The sequence below is a fragment of the Sturnus vulgaris genome, chromosome 5 (assembly GCF_052056855.1).
Source record: "Sturnus vulgaris isolate bStuVul1 chromosome 5, bStuVul1.hap1, whole genome shotgun sequence".
NCBI lineage: Eukaryota > Metazoa > Chordata > Aves > Passeriformes > Sturnidae > Sturnus > Sturnus vulgaris.
In genome coordinates, this window is record NC_142247.1 from 27,285,826 (window position 1) to 27,305,673 (window position 19,848).

The window sequence follows — 19,848 nt, forward strand, 5'->3', positions numbered from 1 at the left end:
GGAGGCAGCTGTGCTCCTGCGCTCTCCTGGGGCGGGCGGGGAGGCGTTTCCCCCGGCGCTGTCCTTGCGTACGGAGCGGGGCCGGGGCCGGGGCCGGGGCCGGGCTCGTCAGCGGGGGCGGCTCCACGGGAGCGGCCGCCGGCGGCTCCCATTGGTCACATTTGGATCCGCCACGCCATTGGTCGGAGCGAGCCAGGACGCGCTTCAGCCAATCAGAGAGCCAGTGGGGCGAGCGCCGGAGCTATAAAAGCGGCCGCGCGCGGGGCGCAGGAGCACGTGACCGCGTCAGTTGGGGCGGCGGCGCAGCGGAGCGAGCGAGGGAAGATGTCCGGCCGCGGGAAGCAGGGCGGGAAGGCGCGCGCCAAGGCCAAGTCGCGCTCGTCGCGGGCCGGGCTGCAGTTCCCCGTGGGCCGCGTGCACCGCCTGCTGCGCAAGGGCAACTACGCGGAGCGCGTGGGCGCCGGCGCCCCGGTGTACCTGGCGGCCGTGCTCGAGTACCTGACGGCCGAGATCCTGGAGCTGGCGGGCAACGCGGCCCGCGACAACAAGAAGACGCGCATCATCCCCCGCCACCTGCAGCTCGCCATCCGCAACGACGAGGAGCTCAACAAGCTGCTGGGCAAGGTGACGATCGCGCAGGGCGGCGTGCTGCCCAACATCCAGGCCGTGCTGCTGCCCAAGAAGACCGACAGCCACAAGGCAAAAAGCAAGTGAAGCATCCGAGGAGCGTTTCCACCTCAAAAGTAACCCAAAGGCTCTTTTCAGAGCCACCCACTTCCTCATAAAAGGAGCTGTACATCCTAGTGATAAAAAAAACTTTAAAATCTCGTCTCCTCAAAAAAGCCAGAGGAGCAACTAAAGCAAACAACCCCCCGAAGCACCCCAAACGCTTTTTATTTTAGCTCTTAAAAAATCCACTAGCAAGCCACCCCAAACACTTTGTATTTTAGCTCTTACATTAGGATTAAAATTTCGAAAAACGCACTATATAGTGAAACGTGGCTGACACATGCCTGCTAAATTTATTACTGTATTTAATGTGAAGTCACTTGGGCGGGGGGGGGGGATGAAAAAGACACCAAGTTCGTTTAGACTGTAGGAAAGAGCCCACAGCCCCATCATGCCTCTCCTTTTCCAGCTCGGCCCTGTGTGAAGTTGAGATAATTCACTGATGTCTTTAAAAAACAGCTCTGCCCCTTCTAAACCACTTTTCGACCTAGGCATACTGTTGGAAGGTTTTTGTTTTGTTGTTTAATTTTGTTTTTTTGTATTAAAAGACATTCTGAGTTACTAATCCTTTCTTATTTTTAATAAGAAATTTAATTGAGCTGCAGAGCCTGTTTTCTGCCTCATATCTGAGAGAGTTTGAGATTAATTGTTCATCACAATGCACAGGCAAACTGAGGTGAAAAGGACTGTTGCCAGTTTTGATTTTATCTTATACATAGTGCTAAATATAAACCATAAATATATTGAAATAAAACCAGAAAATTTATTATTGGTCAAAAAAACATAATTTATTAATTGTCCATTTGAAAACAAATTACTTGAATCATAACATTGTCCAGAATTTTAGTATCACCAACAGTTACAATAGCAAGAGATAGAAAGGACTTTACAGGCCTTTGTCAAAATAATCAATTGTAGGCATTAATAAACATAACAGAGAATACTTCTTTCGATTTTTTTGTACTCTGAAAAACAATGTGTATTTATTTTTAATTGAAGCTTGTTCTTGGAAAAGTGCATCAGGAGACTGCCCCTCTCTTGCTTAGCAGCCAGCTGTTCCTGTGTAGCAGATAATATTAAGACATGCAATTTTTTTTCTATTTATTCCAATGCAGGGATCAGTCACTGGACAGTAAGAAAATGGAATATTTAGGAAACTGCTGTGAAAGAGGAATCCTAACTGATCACTTGAACAAGTTTTATTATGTTCGAGTAGTGGGAAAATCAGCTGCAGCAGTATCTCCTTAGACAATGACTCAGATTTTCACCAATCCAGCTATATCGAAATAAAACCACTGACATATTATCAAACGATAAGGCACTGATTATCATTATTAACAAAAACTGGCCGTGTTAAGTTTTCATGTTACCTAATTTGTTAAGAAAGCAAGTATTTTTGTAGCAGGACACCAGGGAACCATGTCTGCATTGTGTACACTGAGCAACACAGCACGAACTGCTATGCTGTAAAAAGTCACCTCCTTCGGTGGGACAAAAAGCCCTTCACAGGACTTTCATCTGCTCCTTGCCTTGCTGCATAATGCACTAATTTAATTTCTCTTAATTATTTTGAAAGAGGTAAAGGATTTTGGACAAAGGAGCTAATTTCTAATCCATATTCAGTGCTCAAGATGAGCCTGTGTTACTTCCTTCTCTTTGAAATCAAATTGCGACTAAAATATCGATTTAAATTCCTGATTTTCAGTTCAGATTAACAGAAGACCCTTTAAAGAATACTAATTAATTACTTTGGGAATCTAGTTCCCCACATCGCGGATTTTATTTAGAAGGAAAAACAAAAGTTTCTGTCTCCTGAGGTCTGTTCAGGTCCAGGACTCAGTGTTTATCGCCTATTTTTAAGCTCACCCTTTGCCTCTTCGAAAAGAAACTTGGCCGAGCGGAACAAGAGTCTTTCTTTTTCACGGCGCTGCGAACTGGGGGGGGGTCGGTGGCGGAAATTCTGATAAAAACAGCCGTTTTTGGCTCCTAAGAAACACAAAATGAGCGGCGAGAAGGGACCTTTCTGCCGTGCAGCGGGGCGGGCTCTGCAACGCACCAATCACCGCGCGGCTCCGCTCTATAAATACGAGGCCGCCGACTTGCTCCAGGCCCAGTGGTTTCCCTGGTTCCTGGACGAAGGTTGGCACAATGTCGGAGACCGCGCCTGTTGCCGCTCCCGCTGTGTCTGCTCCCGCCGCCAAGGCCGCCGCCAAGAAGCCGAAGAAGGCGGCGAGCGGCTCCAAAGCCCGCAAGCCCGCGGGGCCCAGCGTCACCGAGCTCATCACCAAGGCCGTGTCCGCCTCCAAGGAGCGCAAGGGGCTCTCCCTCGCCGCGCTCAAGAAGGCGCTGGCCGCCGGCGGCTACGATGTGGAGAAGAACAACAGCCGCATCAAGCTGGGGCTCAAGAGCCTCGTCAGCAAGGGCACCCTGGTGCAGACCAAGGGCACCGGCGCCTCCGGCTCTTTCAAGCTAAACAAGAAGCCCGGTGAGACGAAAGAAAAGGCAACGAAGAAGAAGCCGGCAGCTAAGCCCAAGAAGCCGGCGGCTAAGAAGCCGGCCAGCGCTGCCAAGAAGCCCAAGAAGGCGGCAGCGGTGAAGAAGAGCCCCAAGAAGGCGAAGAAGCCGGCGGCCGCAGCGGCCAAGAAAGCAGCGAAGAGCCCCAAAAAAGCCGCAAAGGCAGGCCGCCCCAAAAAGGCAGCGAAGAGCCCGGCTAAAGCAAAAGCGGTGAAGCCCAAAGCAGCCAAGCCTAAGGCAGCCAAACCCAAAGCGGCCAAGGCAAAGAAGGCGGCACCTAAAAAGAAGTAAGGTGTCTGGAGAAGAATTCAGAGTCTACTCATTTAAATAAACCCAAAGGCTCTTTTAAGAGCCACCCACTTATTCTCAAAAAGAGCTGAAACACTACGGTCGTGCACCAGCAGACACAAATCACTCACAGATTTCGGTAGTTTTGGCACTAATAAAGTTCAGATTATGGGTACGTGCGCATTCGGTAACGCCTGTGTGGGAGATAGGGGCTTCCCTAAAAAGGGAATGTGTCCCTACGTGCCATTTGGGAGCCCTGCGATAACAGCTGCGCCCGCCCCGCCCCCGGTTCATTGACCGGCGCAGCCCTGGGCAAAGAGGCGGTGTCGGCGGAGCGGCGAGCGCCCTTCGCTCCGGTGCCCGGGGGAGTTTAAAAGTGCCGCGTTGGGCCGGGATTGGCCCCGCACCGCCCCGCCGCTTTCCCGCCAGGCCCCGCCCTCCAGGGCGCTCACCCCCCCCCATCCTCGGCGGCCGGGAGCGGGGCCGGCCCCACGCCGGGAGCGAGCGCTGCCCGGGCGGGGACGCGCGGCACCGCATCGGCCCTCCCTCCCCGCCGCACGGCCGGAGAGCCGGGGGTGGCTGGGGCGGGCGGAGAGGAAATGGAGCAGGGATGGGGAAACGTGCGGGCCGTGCCCGGCGGCAGCTGCTGCGGAGCTCTGCTCCCACAGCGGGGTAAGAAGGGCTGCGGCCCCGCGATGCGATTCTTCCTGGCTCCCAGTAAACATTGCTGTGTAAATCACTGATCGCCCCCATTTCTCGGCTTTTTTTTTTTTTTTTTTTTTTTTTTTTTCCTTTTTTAAGCAAGAACCATGTCCTGCATAACTCTGGGATACTGGTGTTTTAACCCCGCAAACCTTTCGTTAAGAAAATATTTTTCTATTACCTAATCGAGTACGAACACTTGAATAAAATCAGCCACCATTAAACAGGAGAAATGGCAGGTTAGGGTACACGCGAGTAATATAATAAAACCCAAAACATACAAACCTGCCTCAAAAATTAAGCCCAGACAGAAAAAAAACTTTATTTTACTGTTGTAATGCACTGTAAGTAAGTATATATTAGGTCTTCCAAGCAAAACGCATTTATTCCGTAGAAAATTTAAATAGTTTCCCCTTCCCCACGGGACTTACAATGGGACAAGTTGGTGCTGCTTTCAAGTCCCTTTTAAGACGGAACCGGATTTAAGGCTTTGCACAAGCGAGTTTATATGCCACACGTATCTACAAGATAAACTACTTGAGAGAGAAAAGTACTCAATGGAGTAATGAACGCGGATATATTAAGCTATTTACATACCTCCCCATAAAAAGCACTGATTCAGCCCTTTTACTTGAAATATTTGGTGGCTCTTAAAAGAGCCTTTGGGTTGAGAGTGACGGTCCGAGACGCCCTACTTGGAGCTGGTGTACTTGGTGACAGCCTTGGTGCCCTCGGACACGGCGTGCTTGGCCAGCTCGCCGGGCAGCAGCAGCCGCACGGCCGTCTGGATCTCCCGCGACGTGATGGTGGAGCGCTTGTTGTAGTGCGCCAGGCGCGACGCCTCGCCGGCGATGCGCTCGAAGATGTCGTTGACGAAGGAGTTCATGATGCCCATGGCCTTGGACGAGATGCCCGTGTCGGGGTGCACCTGCTTCAGCACCTTGTACACGTAGATGGAGTAGCTCTCCTTGCGGCTCTTCTTGCGCTTCTTGTCGCCTTTCTTCTGCGTCTTGGTCACCGCCTTCTTGGAGCCCTTCTTGGGCGCGGGGGCGGATTTGGCCGGCTCAGGCATGGCTGCACGTCGCTGTCTGGTGTGACACAACGGAGTGACGGATAATGCGATTACTCCCCTATTTATAGGGCTCTTATGCAAATCTCTGGTATCAGAAATCAGCGCTCCCATTGGACAACAGCCGCAGTAACGTCATCCGCTGTACGGAGTGCTTACCTATTGGTCCTTTTTAAACACCACGATCGGATTGGTTGACGGTTCGATTTCTATCAGCCAATCAAAATGAGCCTTTTCAATCCCAGGGGTCGGTGCTGAAGCGCCTCCGCTGCGGCGCGGCCTCTCCCCAGGCCGGAGTCAGCCCCCAAGTCCCCGGCTCGTGTGTCCTCCGGGCGGGTTTGGAACAGTAAAATGTACTTATGCGCATTTCTAAGGGGAAAAAAAAAAACAAATAACAAAACCAGAAACAAACAACTCGTAAGTCGTTCCGCTTATTTTTCTCCCTTTTTTTTTTTTTTTGATACAGTAAAGGGCATATCTACATGCTTCATAGAACAGTCTGCATTTGTAAAAACCACAAGATAAATGTAAAAGGGAAAAAGATGCAACATCGAAAGATATAGAGACTCTGGAATACAAACACTGTTAATCATGTTTAGAATTAATCATTTTAGCCCATAGAGCATGGCTTCTTTTTCATCAATTTGAATGAGATGGAAGCTGTGATTTAATTTGTAACATGAAATTATTGGATTTCTCCAAAGATGCAATAAGTATTGGAAGTATGTATTTAAGTCAAAACCATGATAACCCTAAAACTGAAATGTGGATTTTATTCTGCAGTTTGAAATTATCATGAACCAGAAAATCAAGCTGTTTTCTGTTAGTATCACTTCATTATGCAAGAAGAAAACATTATGCTATTTCCTTTTGGAAACGTTAAGGACTATTCAAAGACTGGACTTACCTGGTGTCAGAAGAGAAAGGTTTCTTATATAGGCCCATGCCACCTATCAGGCACAACTGAAAAAAGAGCTGATCATGCTTCTGGTCTTTTTTCCTTTTTACCGTGCTGAGCAGAAACATAGATGTATGCAAAATAATGGTGTCTGAAGGGAAGCAACAAAAGGGTCAGATATTTTTCTTTCCCAGTGAGAGAGGCTTGCTTGAAAGTGCATCTGCTGTACATTTCTCGTAAACTGTGGAGGCAAAGCAGTGTTGAAAAGAGCAGCTTAATGCTACCTCAGTTATCCTGCTGCTCTGTTTTAATATCTGCCCTCTCTCCACAAACCTGCTGCCTCCCATCCAGAACAGGGATATATGTTGGAGATTTAAATTAGTTTTTGAACATAACTTCATTTTAGTGTGGTATAATTTCCATGGGGAACACAGAAAAAAGAACCAAGTCCCAGGAAAAGGCAAATAACAACTTGGCCATCAAGAGGAGAAAGCACATAACAATAGGAAAAAATTGCAAATTTACTGATGATGAGACACATCTGTTGTGTTGTTGGGATTATTTGGGAAAATTTTTAAAGCAAACTTTAGAATCACATTTGAGAAGCTGGGTTGCAAGGCTGCAGGTAGCTATTGTAGATCTTTTAGTTGTTGAGACTGAAATTTGAAGCATAATTGTGTGATTTGCTCCATGCTTTGTCAGCTGTAGCTCTAAGTTTTTTAGTTTTGCAAATTGTTGAGTGTTGTTATAATCTGAAGACCCTATAACTCCCCGGAGAAACATTAAATATATGTGTCACATGTCAACAGCAAAAAATAAGTGTAGTAAAAAAGACCAAGGTGAAAGAAAAGAATAAAAAAGGGGAGGAAGCCAACTATGCATTTTCAAAAAAAACCCGAACATATGGACACTTGAAACTACTGAAGGTGATGGGGCTCATTAAAATGAATGCAGATGTAAAACTACAGTAAATGAAAAATATTGGTTTGTGTTCTAAAAGTAATATTAAGTGAAGGAAAAATAAGGAAAAAGGAATTGTTCAACAGCTGTCAGTAAGACCATCAGTGAGACCATGAAAATGACCAAACACATGCCACTTTTTAAAAGTACATGAAGTGGTATAGGTTTTTGTGACAGGTACAGCAGCAAGAGACACAAATCAGCTTCTTCATCAACACATCAGTCCCATAAAAAAAACAAAGCTGCAGGATAATTAAGTGAAGGACATGGGACACACCAAAGAATTCCTCCATGGCAAAAATTTAAAATGTCGCCCTCACAGGGAATAAACCAAAAAAAGAAACATCGCAGCACATTACTCCTGTTTCTGAGCTCTCGGTAGAAAAGGGTGCATTTACTATAGAAGCGGGACGCGGCGCCCACTCTCTCCCCTTCGTGGCCGAGCCCTTTGCTGGTAGAGCCCCGCGGGCGGGGCCGGGCAGCCGGGCCGAGCGCGGCGGGCACGGGGTGACCCCGGCCGGGACCCCCGGGTTTGGCCTCCCGGGGGCGGGGCCGGCCCGAGTCCGCTCGGCGGGAGAGATGGCGCGAAAGTCCCGGCCCGCGGGGGGAAGGGCGCGCAAAGAACCCGCCCCGGCCCAGCCCCGGCGCAGTCCTCAACCAGGTCGGACCGACGGCAATATACACACGCGCGGGGCCATTTTCGTTTCGTGTTGTTGCAGGTTCGTAGGGCTGTAGTCATGTCTGGTCGGGGCAAAGGCGGCAAGGGGCTCGGCAAGGGAGGCGCTAAGCGCCACCGCAAGGTGCTGCGCGACAACATCCAGGGCATCACCAAGCCGGCCATCCGCCGCCTGGCTCGGCGCGGCGGCGTCAAGCGCATCTCGGGGCTCATCTACGAGGAGACGCGCGGTGTGCTCAAGGTGTTCCTGGAGAACGTGATCCGCGACGCTGTCACCTACACGGAGCACGCTAAGAGGAAGACCGTCACGGCCATGGACGTGGTCTATGCCCTCAAGCGACAGGGTCGCACTCTCTACGGCTTCGGCGGTTAAACTTTGATTGTTCAAGTTCCTGTACGATCTTAAACACAAAGGCTCTTTTCAGAGCCACCCACAAAACTCACAATAAGAGCTGTTTGTTACTGATGTTGGTGTTCGCGTGCTGCTGCGGTTTTCATAATTTCAATAAAATTTGCAGCGGTAGTAAGAGGGTTGAAGGGGGTGGGAACTTGGTGAAAAATAGTCAAAACGGTTGCGATTAGTGACGGTAAGTGTATTAGTACGTACCCGCTCCGTGTACTTTGTATCGCCTAATTAATTTTTCTCTTAGATCCAAGACCCCAACTGTAACTGGGATTTGTAAATGCAGCGCCTGAGCTCTGGCGGTTAGAGGACGGAAGTGCCTGAAATTACGTTGGTACTTTTTACTCCAATCGGAATGGAACAATTACAATCCTCTAATTTGCATACCGCCGTTATAAATAGGGGGGACAGGCGCCATTTTCGATGTTGCGCTACAGGGACGATCTTGGAAAGAAAGCAGTAAGGATGCCTGAGCCGGCGAAATCTGCTCCAGCACCGAAAAAAGGTTCTAAAAAGGCGGTGACTAAGACTCAAAAGAAAGGCGACAAGAAACGCAAAAGAGCGAGGAAGGAGAGTTACTCCATCTACGTGTACAAGGTGCTGAAGCAGGTGCACCCCGACACGGGCATCTCGTCCAAGGCCATGAGCATCATGAACTCCTTCGTCAACGACATCTTCGAGCGCATCGCCGGCGAGGCGTCGCGCCTGGCGCACTACAACAAGCGCTCCACCATCACGTCGCGGGAGATCCAGACGGCCGTGCGGCTGCTGCTGCCCGGCGAGCTGGCCAAGCACGCCGTGTCCGAGGGCACCAAGGCTGTCACCAAGTACACCAGCTCCAAGTAGAAGGATTTTAAATTATAAACCAAACGGCTCTTTTAAGAGCCACCACACGTTCCTAATGGAGCTGTGATTGCTGTTATGATACCGGGTTTTTGTTTTTCACGTAGATTATGCAATACAGATACTAAAACTAACCAGAATTTAAGGCTACTTTATCCTCCTGACTACTAACGTCAGCGATAACAAGCTCTGTTTGTGAAATTTATGCGTGGCTCTGAAAAGAGCCTTTGTGTTTAGAACTAAATAAATTCAAATGACTTTGATTTAGCCACCAAAGCCGTAGAGAGTGCGACCCTGTCGCTTGAGGGCATAGACCACGTCCATGGCCGTGACGGTCTTCCTCTTGGCGTGCTCCGTGTAGGTGACAGCGTCGCGGATCACGTTCTCCAGAAACACCTTGAGCACACCGCGCGTCTCCTCGTAGATGAGCCCCGAGATGCGCTTGACGCCGCCGCGCCGAGCCAGGCGGCGGATGGCCGGCTTGGTGATGCCCTGGATGTTGTCGCGCAGCACCTTGCGGTGGCGCTTAGCGCCTCCCTTGCCGAGCCCCTTGCCGCCTTTGCCCCGACCAGACATGATTGCACCTTTCTGAATTCAGTTAGGCACAGCACCACCCGCTCCCCGCGAGCCCTTTATTCTCCGGGAGCCGACCTGGTTGAGGACTGCGTAGGGAGGCGGGGTCTCGCGCCCAGTCCCCGCCCACCGCCCCCTCCTCCCCTCCCCCGCTCTGCCCCGCACGGGCTTCCCGCGAGACCCGAGCCGCTCTCCCGGCCGGGGTCCCCCGGACGCGCTCGGTGGCTCCGCCTCTCCCGAGCGGTTCCGAGCCCAACCCCGCTGTCCCGTCCAGTCCCGCCCCGGCCCTGTCCCCCTGCGCGGTGTCAGTTCCCCAGGAGCTCGGCGTCTCCGCTGGTAACAGGAGCGGGGACTGCGGCACCTTCTTCCGGCACCCCCTTCCCCTTCCTTCCCCGCTGCCCGCGGGTCTGCGGCAAAATCCTACCAATGCGGGGCCTCGCCCGGCGCTCCTGCCCCGCCTCTCTACTGCTCTCTGGCCGCTCATCCCGGGTTCTGCTTTTGCTTTGGACGCTTCAAGTATTCCTTTTTAATGTTTTGGTTATTTGCATTTTCCTGCATAGACACCTTCCTCGGGAAAATTTATATAATCTCTGCCAACCTTGTCCTCTGCGAACTACAGCTTCTTTTTCTAACTAAATTCTTTTTGTTTGAAATAGGAGAAGGAAACGCTCAAGCAGTGTCGTGGGTAGAGGATTTTTACAGTTTTCTTTTTGTCTTTTTTTATTATAATTTCGAATTTCCTTAGAAAGGAGTAAAGTATGAACAGCTCTATGGCCTGTATTTATTTTTCTGAGCTCTGTTTCCCTGGCAACACAAGCACACACAGGTGCTAACATGCACATATTGTCTGTCATACCTTTACCTATCTCGCATATTTTTTACCATTTCCAGGAAAGCTGACGAATCCTAAAACAGACCATAAGGAAGAAGCCATTAGTTGCAACAAAATTTTCTGGGAATGCTTCCTACTAGGGAAGTAGGAGACCTGTTCTTGGTCTGCACCATATCAGAAACAGAAAGAGACTATTTCAAGTTTCTCATGCTAATGTTTGGTTATATCCTTGCTAAGGATAGCATGCACCATATAAAGTAGGAATGCTACTAATTTTTAATCGTCAACACTAAAATACAGATCAATATTCTAGTACTACTAACATTCCTGGATTAAGGCAGAATTGTAGAATAAATTATTCCTTCCTGAAAAGATACTATTAAACTAATTTATACTGAGATTAAACTAATGTCACAATTTAAAAACATTTGGGGAGATTTGGGATTTTCCCTTTCTAATTTTTAGCAGCAAAAATTTTCACAGATTTCTATTGATTTTGGGTAATAATAAATAGTCTTTGCAGTTCATAGAGAAATATTGACACAGAAATAAATAAGTCTTCAAGAAGTGTGAAAATGAGAATTTCCCAAAGATGCTTTTAGGGATTTTGTTTTGGTGTGGTTTCTGTTTTAATTTGCATTTAGTCTTCATATTCTGAGAACTCATAGCATTATAAAACACTTTCACTGGCATAACTTTGTGTAACTTCTTTGAAAAAGAGAAGACAATGAAAGTGTTGCTGTAATAATACCCTCATACTCCAGCATCCTTCTTTCTTATTAATGACTCACACATTTTAGGGTAAAAAATTTCTCTCTTTCTTTACCTCTTCTTACTTATCTGCTCAAAAGTGTAGTAGATACATGTTCAAAAAGAATTTAGCTGTCTTTTTGTAAGATAGACAGATTTATCCAAATTACTTTTTCCAGTACAAGAACATAATGAAACAATTCTGGGTTTGGTTGGTTTTGCTGGGGTTCGTTTGCTTGCTTGTTTTAATGTTTGTGGCTATCTTTTAGCTCTTTTTCTATTTCCCTCTGCAGCAGACAACTTTGTTCAAAGTTCTCTGCCTTCTCTTTTAAAACTGTACATTTGCTGAAAAAATCCATTTTATGACTTAGACAACAGCCTGTTTTGGAATTGTGACTCCATCATAGTGCATTTGATTTTTATTCTTCCCTCACATGAGACCCTATTGACTTTCCTGGTTGGTCACTTTCTCATAAGCACCACTATCCAACCTTCAATTTGATTCCTACATTTAAACTGGAGTCTCCTACAGGAAAGTGATTGATCCATTAGCATGGGTGTGACACCCTCCAGTCACGAGTCTGTTATACTTACAAAGCAGAAGTAATTAGCAAAACCCAAATCAGTCCTACCCCCTAAACTCTTGAGGATAAAGAGTTTTAGTACTTGAAAATGTTCTTAAAATACAACATATACAGGTGCTTGCAAAATACTGTGTATTATGAATTACCTCCAATGTAGTCTTACAGCCATGCATTTCAGGGCCGTTAAACTAGATACATTTTAGAAAGATGTTAACAACTTTCTATTCTTCCCATTTAAAGATCCCAGTTACAGATCTTGGAAAATGTATCGTGACTGCATATACACCTGCATACACACACATATAACAATTGTAATTCAATCCTCACAGCACGTAATCAGTATTGAACTCGCTTTTCGTTTTATTTCTGTGTAGGCTGCACTCGTGCTGCTGCTGTAAGGCAAACTCAGACTCTGCATACACCTGCCTAAACAACCAGCAAAACAGCAAGGACTGCCCTGGAAATGCTGCTGACTCTGTTACAGTTTTCAAGCATTGGATGCAGAGGTGGGGTGACACTTGTGTTCTGGAAAAATTTCTGTCCTAGACTGAGAATACCAAAGGAGCTCGAGAGTGACAAATGTCGGCAACCCCTCCAGTTTTCTTCAGTGTCTGCATGGTTACCACTCTTGGACATTTAAATGCATCTCTCCTGGAAGTAGACTAGTCCATATCCATGAAATTATCTTATTTTTTTCCAAACATGTCCTTTTTTCCTAAAAACAAAACAACCACAACCTGTCAGATGAGCCTGCCTGGGACAACTGATGGGAAGATCAAAATAGGCCCAAACAAGGAAAATACCATTCAATTTTAGCAGCCAACAGCATACTTCAGTTAGGAAAAAGGAGAGGAAGAAAACTTTCCTTAATGTTCTATTTCACAACATAACTAACTTGAAAGCCCCGTTTGTTGCTTGGAAGTCCTTCAATCTCTGTATGACAATGATTTTAAGAAAGCTAGTTGACCGCAGCAAAGCATTCAGAAATTCAGAAGGGCTACTTGATATTGCATTGGTGCAATGGAGAATTTACCTGGTTTTCATGTGCTATTAGTAGTCTGAATTAATTCAATAAGCGTTCAGCACAGTGAATTGGCATCTAAAACACACAAAGATTTACATCTGACGTTCAGCTGTTTCTGAAATGTTTTGTCTCAGAAACACCTTTTTTGTTTGTTGGTTTTTTTGTGTTTTTTTGATTGTCTGTTTTTTTTGTCATGCTTCTTACATCATGCCTTAGGCTCTAGTTCCTTATGTTCATTACAACACTGGCATACTGCCCTAAAATCCATGGGATCATATGGAACACTTACAGAAAAGTATACCATGTGCCCTCTGGATCAATTACTTTCCTATTGATGGCATCACAAGTTGAAGCTCTTACAGGCCAAAATTTTGTATGGCTTTACAGATCCATACAGATGGATCAGTACTGTGCTTGGAATAGCATAAAAATAAAAATCCATGTGCAGAGAGAAAGGGGATACTCATAAATTCATCAAATATTCATGGCATGGGGACAGCATGCAATAAAAATGGATGATTTTCAGAAATAGTGATGAGCAAGAATAAAATAAAGAGAGAAGCAACGAGGACACCGAGGATAATCAGTTTTTTTAAAAAATCTCTTAGCTACATTTAATTTCCCCATGAGAACAGATGACAGCACAGCAGAGTACAGACTTAGCTGATGTGTAAAGACAAAGTGATCAAGCCCATTAAAAAAGCATCTTCATGTTAATGGACTAGCAAAACCTCATAGTGCTGGAGGGTAAAAGAACCTGAAGGACAGGGAAACAGATATGGAACTGAAAATTATCAATACATGCAACATTAGAAAGCACTACAGATGACGCAAATGAGAGAGGTGAGGAGAGAAGAACTGGGACAGGACCACGCTGCCCTTGACATGCTCTTTCCACCCCAGAGCACATTTTTTATGTACAACTGGGTTTAAGTCAAACCCGGGTTTCATTGTTTTTCTATATTAATGTTCTTTTAATTTATTGCCTTTTTATTACTAAACCCTGGTATTGCCACAACAGCTTCACTGAGAACAGAACTTTCCATCTTGTGTTACTTCATAGTCTTATACAGGAAATTTTCATTAACTGCATTCTCCATATTCTCATGATATATTAAGTAGTTTAGTATTAGTGGCTGGAGTGATTGTAGCATTAGACCACAAGACCAAAATAAAAAGGTTTTGCTAAAAGCTAATGCTGCTAATCTACAACTAGCCTAAAGCAGAATGAAAAAGGTAAGAAAGGACCAAGGAAATAACTTCAAGAATTGAGGTAGTGTCAGATGAAAAAAACCCACAAACACCCCCAAAACAAACAAACAACAAAAGAGACAACTGACCAGAAGCAAGTGATGCACTTGAGAGTTGAGTGCTGGGTGGCCTGTGTGGGATTAAAAGTAAATTTTTGGTGCAGTGGTCACTCTACAGATCGACCCAGTTCAAGCTGTAACCTGAGAACTAATTAAAAGACACATTGGAAACCTTCCCTTGGAAAAGTGCAGTAATCAGCGGGATCCTAGGAGCAGACCCTGTTATTGTGGCCAGTGAAATTAATTCCATAATTAAAAATTAAAGAGTAGCTGACAAAGTGCTTCCTAATATATAAAATCTTAATAAAAATTCATACTGTTGTGACTGTGTTGTTTGCACATCTACAATCTGAAACATGCTGATACCCATCTTGAAGATTCAACTTGAAAGTGGGAGAGAAGAGAGGCAATGATGCAGCAGGACAGCACTGGCCAGGCCTGTAGGAGAGTTGCAGCTGGCAGAGTTTAAACTTTTCTGTTGCTGGTTACTGAAGACTGCGATTCAGATCGTGAAGAAGCCCACGAGAGGGATTTGCAAATGAAAACCTGTTCAGGACCTACCTTGCATACTGGCTTGCACGGAAACCACCTTTAAAAAACACTTACATTAAAATAGTTAATTCAAATTAAAACTTTGCTTTCATATGGATATATAGCTGTTCAGATTTTTTTCAGAAACTAATAATGTATTTAGATGAAATGAAGCATTTCACCAGGGTATCAGTAGCTATGCTCTATTTTATCCATTGGACTGATGATAACATTCTTTCAAGCCATGATTTTAATTTGAGGCAGTTCATCCATGAGGGATGGCTAAAGGGCCAGGAACAGTCCTAGCCAAATATCTTGCTGAGCATCTAAAATCACCTGCAAAAGCACCTTGATTACAAACAGCAACTCTCAAGCCAGTCCTCAGCTGCTCAGCACAGAGCTCTTGCTCACATCCAGATCTGACTGGGCAGCATTCTTTTTTCCTCAGGCTCCCCCGCAAAAAGCAAAGAAATGCAGCTGAACCTCGCTTGCACCAGAGGAACCTCCACTTTTATTCTCACTTGGACTTGGGGAATCTTGCACTCAGTCACCTGTGCATTGAACGTCTTTCTTTCTCAGCTGATGAAGTTAGTGTTAGTGTTTTATTACAATTCGAGCACACAACTCTCTGAATAAATCCAAATAATTTAGTACAACAGTATGAGGTCTTCAAAAGACTAGAGGAGAAATAACAAAAAGACAAAAGGCAAATAAAACCGGTTTCCCTGTCTCACTGCTCAAAAAATGTTTCTTGAGCATGAAAAAAACCCAAACAACAAAACAATATCATTTCTGATGCTACATTTTGCTGAAATGTAACTAATCAGACCGATGGCTTATGTAAGACAAAATATCTTCTAAATCGTCTATTAGAAGAAGCTATTTTACTTGATTTGATAATTTTTTTATTATAAAAATATGCAAACAGCTCCAGGTAAACCTATATTTGCCCATCTCAGTAAAATAGAATGAGTTAGCTTTATCTAAAACTAATTTCTGCAATCCCAGTGATAATCTATGGGAAGAAAAAAATCTGTTCGGAAAAACACAAGCCCTATATCAATGAACAAATCTAGGGAGATGAATCACAGCAGAGACTTTCTAATTCCCAAAGCACTACACTCCCGATGCCTTCCCCCCTTCCTTTAAAAGCCCGCCGGGGCTCAGAAACAGAAAATGGCTGAAAGTGAGAAAAACAGAGGAAAGAAAATGGTGCCGAGGCACTTGATTGGTCAGATTTTGCTGCAGAGTCCAAGTTTCGGAAACAGAGAAAGAAATATTCCTAAAATAAAGCTTATCAGCAGTTAAGAGTAAACTAAAGAGTCTTGCAATCTTAGGCTTTCCAGGAGAAATCTTTTTTCTAAGCATTTCTCAGTGGCTCCTTGTTTCCTAGTTTAAATGAAGGCTGAGTCTAACTCAATCGAACCGCTTCTTAAAGCCACAGGTACTCGTTTGTAGCATCGAAAAACCAAAGCGACATAATTCCCAATAATTCAGTGGAACGGCAGGCTCCTTAAATTACATAAAACTACCTGTAGTATTAATATATATAAAGGAGCCATAAAGTCCGAAATAATTTTAGAAATGTACATTTTTCAAGCAACTACAACTCTATTTACTAGGAAAGCAATGGTGTGTGTGTGACTGATTTTACAGTAAGGGAGAAATCAGTTTTCCAGTAGGTTCACAAAAAAAAAAAAAAAAAAAAAAATCACTGAACACGACGAATAGGGAAGAGCCTCCATTTAAAAATTATTCTAGACTTTGCTAATTTTTCAAGCACAGATATTTCTTGGAAAACACTTCATCCGTGATAACCAACAAATCTTTTTGAGAGCCTCAATGACAGAAAATTGATGCAACCTAAAACCATTAAAGATATCACGCGTGTGGCCCTAGAGAAGACACCAGCAAGGAACGCACCACGTGGAAAAGGGACTCGGAAAACATCCTTTCCTCCACCATGCAATCCACACATTCTCGCATTTGAAATAAATTTATCGCCCCTTGCATTGGAAATAAGTTTATCTCAGGAATAAATAGTAGTGCTTGAGATGGACTGGAAATGCCCACAGGACCTCGCTAACGACCAGGAGTGATAAAGCATTGAGGAAACTGCTGATAGAAAGTGCTTGCAGGGAAGGCGGGAAAGGAGTTTAGCGCCTTCAGAAACAAAGCGCCCTCCCCCCACCCCCCGCCAAAAACATAAAAAAAAAAAAGCGGGGGGAAGGCAGAATATTATATTGCTGCTGGCAGAACAAAGCAATAAACTGAGAAAAGGCGAAGTTAAATGAGGGACAGAAAGTAAAGGCAGCATGACATTTAGAATACACAGGATGCATTTAGACTTGATTTTAACTTCGCTGATCAGGAGAGCAGGATTCTATGTAAGCTTTTTCCTTTATGAATTCAAACAGTATCAAAAAAATATTTTAAGATATATGCTAACAGATTAAGCCCACTTATTTTTATTTAAAGTGGGTATCTTCCCTTTCAGAACAGTAGACTATTCACCTAAACACCGAAGACACGTAGGGAAAAATATATAGAAAGCAGTTTCACACTCTAGAGGAAAATTTGTTGCAGCAAAATCGCCTAAGAATTAAGTGCACTACAGTTTTGCGAAAAGCCAGTATCCAGTTCCTATGAAATACTAATTTCACATTGTTTGGTACTTACTTGACACGCGAGATGTTAACTGTAAAGCCACCCAAAAAACCTAATTTCCTACTCTTATTAGGAATTCACAGCTCTTTAACTGATGTTGTGGTGGCTCTTAAAAGAGCCTTTGGGTTTTCGATGATCTGAAATTTCCGTTTGCCGACAGCTTACGCGCGCTCGCCGCGGATGCGCCGAGCCAGCTGGATGTCCTTGGGCATGATGGTGACGCGCTTGGCGTGGATGGCGCACAGGTTGGTGTCCTCGAAGAGCCCCACCAGGTAGGCCTCGCTGGCCTCCTGCAGCGCCATGACGGCCGAGCTCTGGAAGCGCAGGTCGGTCTTGAAGTCCTGCGCGATCTCGCGCACCAGGCGCTGGAAGGGCAGCTTGCGGATCAGCAGCTCCGTGGACTTCTGGTAGCGCCGGATCTCGCGCAGCGCCACCGTGCCGGGCCGGTAGCGGTGCGGCTTCTTGACGCCGCCCGTGGCCGGCGCGCTCTTGCGGGCAGCCTTGGTGGCCAGCTGCTTGCGGGGCGCCTTCCCGCCCGTCGACTTACGCGCTGTCTGCTTCGTGCGCGCCATCTCCCGCAGGACAACCCCAGCAGCAGAGAGAAGAGAAACTGAGCACCGAGCAGCCACAGGGGCCGCTATTTATGGCCACCAGAGCGCTGTGATTGGCCAGCGCGAGGAGACGGCTGCCATTGGACAAGGGGCAGAATTTGAAAAACTCGCGCGTTGGGTTGGGCGGGAGGCGGCCGGCGGGGGCTGCCGCGGCTTCCGCTCCGCCCCGCCCTCCCCGGGAGCAGCTGCGCTCCCTTTCCTCTTATCCCTCAGCTCCGCCCTGCCGAGCGGCACTGGCGACCGCCCGGAGCGCTCCCACAGCCGCAGCCCGCCAGCAGACGCGGAATTTTTACTCTAGCTCTGCAGTAGTTTTCTCGGGGCCTCTACCCGGGATAATCAGGATTTAACCATTTAACCTCTTCGTAAAAGGCGTATTTACCCAAATACAGCCTTCTCTGCGCATCCTGAGCTCCCCGAGGCTCGTTGAAGCGCTCATCTTCCCTTTTTGGTTTTGTGAGGGTATTTTTGGTGGTTTTTTTTTTTTTGCTTTTTGTGTTTTTTTTTTTTTTTTTTTTTTTTTGTTTTTTTTTTTTTTTGTTTTTCTTTTTTTTTTTTTTTTTTTTTGGTTTGTTTTTTGTTTTTTTTTTTTTTTTGTTTTTTGGTTTTTTTTCTTTTTTTACATTTTCCCTCCTTGAGTCTCTTATATTCACTCTTAATTTCCTGTTGTGTTGCAACTTAGGGATTGCTTAATTCTCCACTCTGTCGGAGACCTTAATAAAGTACACCACTTATGAAATCTCTAGGACTAATAAAATTATGCTGTTGTCTATACCGTTAGGCATCTGCTGTGTTTGCCGCTATAGATTTCATTAAACGTCGTCTTTTAATTATTACAGACTAATCTCTAGTTTCCCGGGTAAACAAGCCATTTTGGCTTATAACCAAGTCACTTCAGAATGACATCTGGTATTTAAAGAGGACAACAAACCGTCATTGTCAGTAACTAAAACGAATAGATACACTAAAACGAAGAAATAAACCGTTAATAGATTTAAAACTCAGGCACTTAACATGCTTTTTATAGATCTGCGGTACCAACTGTCAGAACGGGACAGACAAGACTACCTAAATCTTTCCGCATGTTTAAACAGGATAAGCATTTTCCCTTAATCTTTTAATAGCATATTCTAACCCATAGACTGCAACACTACCAAGCATAAGTACCACTCACCGAAAAGAATCAGTGTGATCGACTCTTTTACTGAATATATGGGTGGCTCTTAAAAGAGCCTTTGGGTAAAGAAATGGTCCGAGACGCCCTACTTGGAGCTGGTGTACTTGGTGACAGCCTTGGTGCCCTCGGACACGGCGTGCTTGGCCAGCTCGCCGGGCAGCAGCAGCCGCACGGCCGTCTGGATCTCCCGCGACGTGATGGTGGAGCGCTTGTTGTAGTGCGCCAGGCGCGACGCCTCGCCGGCGATGCGCTCGAAGATGTCGTTGACGAAGGAGTTCATGATGCCCATGGCCTTGGACGAGATGCCCGTGTCGGGGTGCACCTGCTTCAGCACCTTGTACACGTAGATGGAGTAGCTCTCCTTCCTAGTCTTTCTACGCTTCTTGTCACCTTTTTTCTGAGTCTTGGTGACAGCTTTCTTAGAACCTTTCTTGGGAGCGGGAGCTGACTTAGCTGGTTCCGGCATTTTACCGGTTTGTCTTTACCTGACTGCTGCAGGAACGACGTAGACAGAGAAGCTGAGTCCCCCCTTATTTATAGGGACGGTATGCAAATAAGATGACTCGACACTGTCCTTGTCCATTGGACAACTATTGCCTGTGACGTCAAATAGGACGCATCTTTCATTGGTCGACTTACTCATCTGCATTCTCATTGGGTAAATTCACAATCCTTCTCTCCACCAATCAGAAGTCCAAGCGAACCTCAGA

General features: G+C 45.9%; 8 protein-coding genes across 8 annotated transcripts; 4 read left to right on the forward strand and 4 right to left on the reverse strand.

Moving 5' to 3' along the window:
- Window positions 1–259: 259 nt before the first annotated feature.
- On the forward strand, window positions 260–2,731 carry LOC106863091 (histone H2A). Its single transcript, XM_088165178.1, has one exon. The coding sequence runs from the start codon at window positions 325–327 to the stop codon at window positions 712–714; it is 390 nt and encodes a 129-aa protein (XP_088021304.1). The 5' UTR covers window positions 260–324; the 3' UTR covers window positions 715–2,731.
- Window positions 2,732–2,837: 106 nt separating this feature from the next.
- Window positions 2,838–3,706, forward strand: LOC106863099 (histone H1). The gene has a single exon (XM_014892445.2). The coding sequence runs from the start codon at window positions 2,878–2,880 to the stop codon at window positions 3,532–3,534; it is 657 nt and encodes a 218-aa protein (XP_014747931.1). The 5' UTR covers window positions 2,838–2,877; the 3' UTR covers window positions 3,535–3,706.
- Window positions 3,707–4,530: 824 nt separating this feature from the next.
- LOC106863093 (histone H2B 1/2/3/4/6) lies at window positions 4,531–5,360 on the reverse strand. The gene has a single exon (XM_014892438.2). The coding sequence runs from the start codon at window positions 5,303–5,305 to the stop codon at window positions 4,925–4,927; it is 381 nt and encodes a 126-aa protein (XP_014747924.1). The 5' UTR covers window positions 5,306–5,360; the 3' UTR covers window positions 4,531–4,924.
- Window positions 5,361–7,848: 2,488 nt separating this feature from the next.
- Window positions 7,849–8,373, forward strand: LOC106863098 (histone H4). The gene has a single exon (XM_014892443.2). The coding sequence runs from the start codon at window positions 7,898–7,900 to the stop codon at window positions 8,207–8,209; it is 312 nt and encodes a 103-aa protein (XP_014747929.1). The 5' UTR covers window positions 7,849–7,897; the 3' UTR covers window positions 8,210–8,373.
- A 152-nt stretch (window positions 8,374–8,525) lies between these two features.
- LOC106863087 (histone H2B 7) lies at window positions 8,526–9,229 on the forward strand. The gene has a single exon (XM_014892431.2). The coding sequence runs from the start codon at window positions 8,663–8,665 to the stop codon at window positions 9,083–9,085; it is 423 nt and encodes a 140-aa protein (XP_014747917.1). The 5' UTR covers window positions 8,526–8,662; the 3' UTR covers window positions 9,086–9,229.
- Window positions 9,217–9,767, reverse strand: LOC106863096 (histone H4). The gene has a single exon (XM_014892441.2). It carries the CDS (start codon window positions 9,656–9,658, stop codon window positions 9,347–9,349), a length of 312 nt encoding a protein of 103 aa, XP_014747927.1. The 5' UTR covers window positions 9,659–9,767; the 3' UTR covers window positions 9,217–9,346.
- Window positions 9,768–16,414: 6,647 nt separating this feature from the next.
- On the reverse strand, window positions 16,415–18,493 carry LOC148223608 (histone H3). Its single transcript, XM_088165164.1, has one exon. The coding sequence runs from the start codon at window positions 17,923–17,925 to the stop codon at window positions 17,515–17,517; it is 411 nt and encodes a 136-aa protein (XP_088021290.1). The 5' UTR covers window positions 17,926–18,493; the 3' UTR covers window positions 16,415–17,514.
- A 39-nt stretch (window positions 18,494–18,532) lies between these two features.
- Window positions 18,533–19,661, reverse strand: LOC106863095 (histone H2B 8). The gene has a single exon (XM_014892440.2). It carries the CDS (start codon window positions 19,602–19,604, stop codon window positions 19,224–19,226), a length of 381 nt encoding a protein of 126 aa, XP_014747926.2. The 5' UTR covers window positions 19,605–19,661; the 3' UTR covers window positions 18,533–19,223.
- Window positions 19,662–19,848: the final 187 nt, after the last annotated feature.

Coding starts and splice junctions, on each gene's coding strand:
- LOC106863087 (XM_014892431.2), top strand. CDS start 8,663: ATGTTGCGCTACAGGGACGATCTTGGAAAGAAAGCAGTAAGGATGCCT.
- LOC106863098 (XM_014892443.2), top strand. CDS start 7,898: ATGTCTGGTCGGGGCAAAGGCGGCAAGGGGCTCGGCAAGGGAGGCGCT.
- LOC106863099 (XM_014892445.2), top strand. CDS start 2,878: ATGTCGGAGACCGCGCCTGTTGCCGCTCCCGCTGTGTCTGCTCCCGCC.
- LOC106863096 (XM_014892441.2), bottom strand. CDS start 9,658: ATGTCTGGTCGGGGCAAAGGCGGCAAGGGGCTCGGCAAGGGAGGCGCT.
- LOC148223608 (XM_088165164.1), bottom strand. CDS start 17,925: ATGGCGCGCACGAAGCAGACAGCGCGTAAGTCGACGGGCGGGAAGGCG.
- LOC106863093 (XM_014892438.2), bottom strand. CDS start 5,305: ATGCCTGAGCCGGCCAAATCCGCCCCCGCGCCCAAGAAGGGCTCCAAG.
- LOC106863091 (XM_088165178.1), top strand. CDS start 325: ATGTCCGGCCGCGGGAAGCAGGGCGGGAAGGCGCGCGCCAAGGCCAAG.
- LOC106863095 (XM_014892440.2), bottom strand. CDS start 19,604: ATGCCGGAACCAGCTAAGTCAGCTCCCGCTCCCAAGAAAGGTTCTAAG.